This window comes from Balearica regulorum, chromosome 14 (genome assembly GCF_011004875.1).
Source record: "Balearica regulorum gibbericeps isolate bBalReg1 chromosome 14, bBalReg1.pri, whole genome shotgun sequence".
Classification (NCBI taxonomy): Eukaryota; Metazoa; Chordata; class Aves; order Gruiformes; family Gruidae; genus Balearica; species Balearica regulorum.
In genome coordinates, this window is record NC_046197.1 from 15119017 (window position 1) to 15126357 (window position 7341).

The 7341-nt window shown below is 60.1% G+C and overlaps 1 protein-coding gene across 4 annotated transcripts; it reads left to right on the top strand.

The window, feature by feature from the left end:
* The first annotated feature begins 1986 nt into the window (after positions 1–1986).
* CD74 (CD74 molecule) lies at positions 1987–6758 on the top strand. 4 transcript variants are annotated; one of them, XM_075766830.1, is made up of 9 exons: positions 1987–2133; positions 3666–3841; positions 3953–4044; positions 4148–4201; positions 4434–4529; positions 4766–4856; positions 5274–5462; positions 5842–5913; positions 6071–6758. In XM_075766830.1, exons 1-9 carry the CDS (start codon positions 2063–2065, stop codon positions 6076–6078), a joined length of 849 nt encoding a protein of 282 aa, XP_075622945.1. In that variant the 5' UTR covers positions 1987–2062; the 3' UTR covers positions 6079–6758. The 4 variants fall into 4 exon arrangements, with proteins under 4 accessions (XP_075622945.1, XP_075622946.1, XP_075622943.1 ...); XM_075766831.1 differs by lacking the exon at positions 5274–5462 and having other exon boundaries at positions 1990–2133; XM_075766828.1 differs by having other exon boundaries at positions 1992–2133; positions 5842–6493.
* The last annotated feature ends 583 nt before the right edge of the window (positions 6759–7341 follow it).

Here is a 7341-nt window from a genome sequence, read left to right on the forward strand (position 1 = left end):
CTAGATGGGCTTTAAGGTCCCTTCCAACCCAAACCATTCTAAGTTAATGGAAATGTCTGTGTGCGAAATAAGGGCTGAATCGGTGCTGACAGTCCCCCCTGGGCTGGGGACTGGGGGGGCTCAGCTGGTCCACAGGGGGAAGTGGGGGTCTCCTCCACCCCCCCAGTTTATCGACTGTGTTTGTGGTTTGCAGAGTCGGCTCCAGCTCCGTGAAATTGCTGGGGGTTTCGCTCGCTGAGTTCCTGTTCAGATTTTCCTTAGTTCCCCTTACGGCTCAGGCTGGTCACGGAACGTGCCTGGAGCGTGGCCCCGGGGCTGGGGGCTTGTGGCCCCAGTGAGGGCTGGAGCTGCAAGAAAAACCTGCGGCCCCCAAACCCCCGATGCCTGCCACGGGCTGAGAGCGAGGGGAGAGCTGAAAAATGTATGGAAGGGTTTTACCTTTGTGGTTTTTTTTTTCCTATTTTCCCTTGGGGTTTTTTTTTTTTTTAAACACCTTGGAGGGTTTCTAAATGCAGCATCATCTAAAAAGCAGCGGAGAAGTTATTTGTCTTCAAAATAGCCTCCAGGGAGAAATGCAGGTGGGGGCAGGAGCTGGGGACGTGGGTAACCTGTGGTGAGGCTGATGGACACCCCTGGGCAGGGGGTCTGTGCACCCCTGGGTGCGCCGGGGCTTTCCTGACTGGGTTGTGTGAACCCAGGGATGGGATGGGGTTCCAAGCCCCAAAGCCCTTCCCGCGATTTCCCACCTGGGAGGCCAGAGCATCGTCCCACCAGCGCCTGCTTCTCCTGCAGAAACAGCGTCTGCTGGGAGACCCTGCCCTGCTCCTTGGAAATGCTTTTAGGTTATTCCTGAGCCCCGCTCTCCCAGCACACTGCCAGGGCTGGCCAGGACGGCGGGACGGCTCTGGGACCGACCCTGGAGAAGGGATGGAGCCAGTGAAGAAACCTGCTCGAGGCTGCCCCAGCCTTACCACTCTCTGGCCCTTGGGCTGTGCGCGGGGACGTTTGCCTGGTAACCGGTGACGCGGGCGGATTGCTTTTAGTTTCACACTTGGAGTTTCACTTTTCGCTGATCCCTGGCCACGGTCGTGCTGGGTCCCGACGTGGTGCTGGGTATGGCGTGCCCGGCAAGGCCAAGCCCTACGGCGCAGCGCTGGCGTCGGGAATGTGTTACGCCTGGGCTGCCCTGGGTCCTTGTAGAAAATCACCTAAAATCGGCGTTATGGGAGCGGATGGCTGCTGTCACCATGTGGCACTAGCGGGGCCGTGGGGTGGGCTATGGACCCACCTTGGGGGTTGCTTGTCCTCTCTCAGGTTTGGGGGTTCAGCCCCCTGAAGCTGCTGCAGGCAGGTGAGGGGGGTGATGCAAGAGGGAGGGGGGGGCTTGAAAACACTTGTGGTCCTTTAACTGTTGCCGCCTCAGCCTGAGAGGTGCTGGCCAAGCACCTCCACCTGGGGCGGAGGGGGTGGGGGCTCCAAAGTGACCCTTGAGGTGAGGTTTGGGCAACGTGCGGCTTTTCCGGGGCAGCGAAGGTGAGTGTGGGGGGGTGTACCCTGACAGCATGCCCCCACGGAGGGTCCTGCTCAGCCTTTGGTGTGGGGAGCTCTCCCCATGGCGTCCCACCCCCTGCATCCCACCCGCTTCCTCGGGCATTGCCTCCCACCTCCCCCATCCCAACTCCACATCCCACTTCTCACATTCTGTATCCCATATCCCACCCCCTGCCCACCCACCCCCCCCTCCCCGGGGTGTACCAGAGCCCCCAGGCCCATGGCACAGGGTGTCACCAGGCCGGGCATGGTGACCTGCCGTGGCGGTGGGGTGGGAAGCGATGCCCCACGAAGCGGCTGCGGCGCTCGCAGCCAGATCCAGCATCATTTCTAGACGGGAGACCTGCCGAGCAGAGGTCTGCCTGGCAACAGGTGATGAAGGTGCTGGCAGCCAATGGGGCTTTTTTTTGGCCCCCCCCCCCGGGGGTGGCAGGGCAGGGTGGGGGCCGGGGGTATTTCCATCCGCAGCACTCGGGGCGTTCATTGCCATCGGGGTGCAGACAGCAAAGCCATGGCCGAGGAGCAGCGGGACCTCATCTCCGACCGCGGCAGCGGCGTGCTCAATGTCAGGGACACCCAGAGGTGCGGCTGCTGGGGGCACAGGGGTGGGGGGCTTGGGGGTGTCAGGGTCTAGGGGGCATGGGGAGGACAAAGCGGGCACGACGGGACGTGGGGCAGAGGGGGCATTGCATGGCTGTGGGGTGGAAGGGGATGCAGTTGGGCCAGGGGGGCACAGAGCGACTATGGGGCAGAAGTTGGGGATCACACTGTGGCTACAGGGCACAGCCGTGGTGTGGCTACGGGGTAGAAGGGGTTGGAGCAAGGCTGTGGGGCAGGCAGGGGCACGGGGTGGCCATGGGGTTGAGAGGGTCACTGTATCTCTGGGGCAGATGGGGGCATGGCACAGCTATGGGGTGGGCAAGTTCACAGGGTGGCTATGGGGCAGATGAGGGCACGGCTATGGGGCAGGCGGGTTCAAGTCACAGCTATGGGGCGGACGAGGGAACAGCATGGCTGTGGGGCAGGATGGCTCAAGTCATGGCTGTGGGGTGGATGGCACACAGCGTGGCTGTGGGGCAGGACGGCTGATGACGTGGTTATGGGGCAGGCAGGACAGAGGGTGGCCATGGGACAGACAAGGACATGGCGCAGACCCAGAGCCCAGCCGGCTTTGTGGGGCCACCCCCCATGTCCCAACCAGCCCCCATATCCCAAAACCCTTGGGCCCCTCCATCGAACACTTCCAGCCAATCAGAAGCCTGGAAGCTCTGACATCATCAGTCACTAGGCAGACATCCAGGCAGCGAGTCCCGCTCCGGACATTGCCTGCAGCAGCAGGGGCAGCTGGGCAGCACCCATGGGTGCCCCACCTCGTCGGGCAGCGGAGGCAGGTGGTGGCTCCCTGGGGTGCTGCTGCACCCCGCCAGTGCCCCGTTCACCTCGGCGGGGCAGGATCTGGCCTGGGGAAGCCTGGCAGGCGCCACATGGTGCTTGGCTTTGCTTTCCCTTGGCACCCGAAGGCTGTGGCATCACTGCGACACCACCTGCCCGGCCTGCCTGCGTGCTGCCTGTGCGCGGGCTGCCCCGCACTTTCGCTTTTTGCACCAAATTTTAAAAATTAAGTGTAATCTGGCATTCCATGGGACACGTCCTCTGCCCCCTGGGACCGGTGAGGCTTCAGGTGGCTTCATCATCCCGCAGAAGGCGATGCCCAGAGCAGTGCCATGCCCCAAAATCCCCTGGCAGTGCCCTGCCCGCAGCCCCCATGTGCCCACGTGCTCCTCAGGTAACACCCCCCCCCCCCAACCCCCACCCCCCGTGCCTTCCCCCCTCGCCCCCGCAGTGGGTTTCGGTTCCCCCAGTGCAGAGGAGTGACCTTCACGCTGAGATTTCACTTCTGCATGCCGAGAAGGAGCAATTTGCATTTGTCTGGCTGCAAACCCCCCCGGGAGGGGGGTGTTTGGGGTGGCACGAGGGGGGGTGATGTGGGCTGCGGGGGGGGGTGTTTAGGGGTTGGTATGAGTTTATGGTATGGTATGGTATGGTTTAGCAGGGTATGAGGACATCTCCTGCCACTGGTGGCTGGGGCTGAGCTCCCTCTCAATGTCCTGCAGGTCTGCATTGGGCCGCAAAGCCGCCTTCTCCACGCTGTCCATCCTGGTGGCCCTGCTGATTGCCGGCCAGGCTGTCACCGTCTACTTCGTCTACCAGCAGAGCGGGCAGATCAGCAAGCTGACCAAGACCTCCCAGACCCTGCAGCTGGAGGCACTGCAGAGGAAGCTGCCTGCCAGTCAGTAGCCCCCACGGGCACCTGTGTGGTGGTGGGGTGGCCAGAGAGAGGGGATGGGTCACCCCTGGACCACCCACCCCAGCACCCCTCACGCCACTTCTTTCTTGGCAGGTGCCAAGCCAGTGAACAAGATGAAGATGGCCATGGTGAGCATGCCCATGGCCATGAAGGTCCTGCCTCTTGCCCCCTCTACAGGCAACACGGTAAGAGATGCCCATCGCTGCTTGGCGCTGACTGCTGCCTGCTGCCCTCGGGGCTTGCTGCCAACCCTCGCGCTCACGCTGCCCCTTTGCCTTTTCTCTTGAGGTCATGGCCCCCACTAGCAACAGAACCGAGGACCAAGTGAAGCATGTGCTGCTGGTAAGGTTCCCCGCTCCCCCACTGACCCCGTAGCTGCCCCCTGTACTGCAGGAGACAGTGGTACCCTCTGTCCAGCTTCAAGCTGGGTCTTGGCTGGGTCTGGGGTCTCTTGGGGTGCTTTTGAGAGCTCCTGGCCTCCGGCAATGTCCATCTGGCTGATATAAGCAGCGCTTCACCCCGACACACACCTTGTTTTTCTTTGCCCTGTCTCACCATGGTGGTCACTCCGCAGCAAGCAGACCCCAGGAAGAAGTTCCCGGAGCTGAAGGACAACCTGTTGGACAACCTGAAGAACCTGAAGAACACCATGACTGATACAGACTGGAAGGTCAGTGCTTGCTGACATCCTACTCTTCCCCTTCCAGGAGCACCCTGCTTTGTGGAGGGACTGGGGTGTCCCCACCTGGAAAAAACAAGTCCTGCTTTAGCCAGGCTTGGGTTACTCCCATCCCAAGTAAGGTCGTGGTGCTCATAACCTTCCTTGGCCCAAGCTGGAGCTTGTGGCTCGGCCACCCCTGTGCTGCACCCCCATGCCGGTTAACGTGCTGGTTGCCCTCATTGCAGTCCTTTGAATCCTGGATGCAGAAGTGGCTGCTGTTTGAAATGGCCAAGAACCCCAAGCAGGAGGAGCGGAAGACGATCCCGGCAGAAAAAGGTACCAGGGCCGGGGCTGCTGAGCTGGGGGAGGTCAGGACCTGCCCTTGGGGAGAAGCAACCCCCCAGGAGGTGCCAGCATGGAGCTTCCCAAAGGCAACCGACCCCTCTGTCCCCCAACCGGTCATGGACCTCAGCATTTCATGGGGACCCCCTGGCTGGTGGCCTTTAGGCCATCACAGAGCCGCTGCCCGCTGCCTGCAGGGCATTTGGGATGAGCAAATGGCTGAAAAGCCGGAAAGCACACCAAATCCTCAGCCCTTGGCGAGCCCAAGAGCTTTAGCAAGGTCACTGGGGTGGGGCTTGTTCACGTTTAATTTAACTGTTTCTGGATAAAAAGCTCCCGCCAAGGCTGCCGAGTGGCAGAAGGGGCCGGGGGGCTCATGGTGTCTCCCCCTTTTTTTTTTTATTGCCCTAGTGCAAACTAAGTGCCAGGCAGAGGCCAGTTCTGGGGGTGTCCGGCCGGGTCACTTCCGCCCACAGTGCGATGAGAACGGCGACTACCTGCCCAAGCAGTGCAATGCCGCCACGGGCTACTGCTGGTGCTCCTACAAAAATGGCACCAGGATTGAGGGCACTGCCACTCGGGAAAAGCTGGACTGCCCTGGTAGGTCGGCGGGGAGGGGAAGGAGAAGAGGAACGAGCAGCGTGCATGGATGCTGCCCTCCGTTTTGCTTGCGGTTAGGGAAGAGGAGAGCTGCCAGGGAGAGGAGAGGGGGGTGTCCAAGCTGTAGAGCACCCCTCACCCATCTTTGGTGCCAGCATGTCAAGGATGGAGGGGACCTTGAAAACCCCGGGCACGCCGCCCTCCCCGGGTAGCTGCAGTGACAGCAGAGGCACACAGTCGAGGTTTTCCATGAGCCCCTCTTGCCCCGAAACCCGTGGCTCAGTGGGTGGGTGCAGGCTCTCCCCTGCTGCCTTCAGAGGGGTGGGGGCGATGGGCAGCCCCAGGGGTCCAGCACCCACATCCTGCCCTTCCTCCGCAGATGCCACCGCCATGGAGCCGGAGGACATGATCTTCTCCGGGGTGGACATGCTCAAGCTGGGTGCAGAGAAAGGTGAGAGGCTGGGGGGGCACAGGCCCAGGCACCACGGCAGCACAAAATCTCTGCTGGGGCAGCGGCGGGTGGGGATGGAGACAGGCCAAAGCAGCCTGAGCTGTGGGAGGGCCCGGAGCCATCTCACTGACTCCTTCCTCTCTTTCCCCCACAACAGCCAACTAGAAGAGGACACCGCAGACACCCGTCCCCTCTTCAGCATCCCAGCTCCCGTGTTTTACTTTTTTTGCTCTATTTCATTTCTGCTCTTACACTGCCTTCCCAAGATGATTAATAGTGGGCACCCCCGTACGCTCCTGCCCCTCGAGGCATCGGTTGCAACCCTTCTGCTGCTGCAGGGCACCAGACGGGGCTGAGCTGCCACCAGGATCAGTGCCAGAGAGAGAGTATTCCCTCAAGAGGGTGGGTAAAGCAGGCTGGAAAATTATTTTAATGATGTCAGATGCGTTAAGTCCCGTTCCTTTTTGCACATCGGCATACCACAGTAACCGGGGAGCCGCAGGCACGGAGCTCAGCCCTGCTGAAGAACAGCCACTAATGCTTTCTTATGCTGAACAAACATTAAAAGCAGCAAAACAACCTCCACCAGCTTCTTAACTGACCCCCGTAGGTTGAAGCCCTGTTAGATTACTAGAGCAGTTTGTTTTTTTTCTTGTGGATATTCAGTTTTGTAGAGCTAGATGCTCACCTTCAGCTTTTACCTTCAGGCTGGAGAACAGCCGCAGCAGCGGGTAACAGTGGGCAGAGGAGCTGACCCTGGAGTCTCAGGGGCTTCTAGTTTTTCTGAATATATCTGATAATGACCTCACAAGCTAATTTTTTCAAATAAACTTTTGAATAAGAAAGCCTTGTAAGCAAACTCTAGCAGGGCAGTGCTTGCAAACAGTTTGCAGCTGTCCTTAAGGAAAAAAAGGGGGAAAAAAATATCTCTGTAAAAACACTCAGGTATCTGTCCTCACCCAGGATTGTACATATTCCTTGCCACATTCCTGGCCCATCACTTGTTTAATCTCCCCTGGGCCCTGGAAGCCCCCTGCACCCTACCACAGCCTGGGAGGCCAAAAATCACCTTTGGGTGGGGGGAAGAGGAGAGCAGCCCCCTGCACCACAGCCGTCTCCCTCCTGTGCCTGGGCTGTGTAGGTGGCAGATGGGGAGCTCTGCCCTCACAGCAGAGCCTGGAGCCAGGCTGCACAGCAGCTGCAGAGCCTGGATGGAGGAGCACAGCGGGAGTCCGTCCTTTTTCCTCATCTCCTAAACCCCAGGGGTACAGGGGGATCCTGTCCTTTTTCCTCATCTCCTAAACCCCAGGGCTGGGAGCAAAGCAAGGGAACAGGCACAGGCCCAGTACAAGATGCAGGGCAGCAGGTGATGCACAGACCTGCTCAGTACCTGCCCCAACACAAGTGTTTTAGTAATGAAAAAAATAC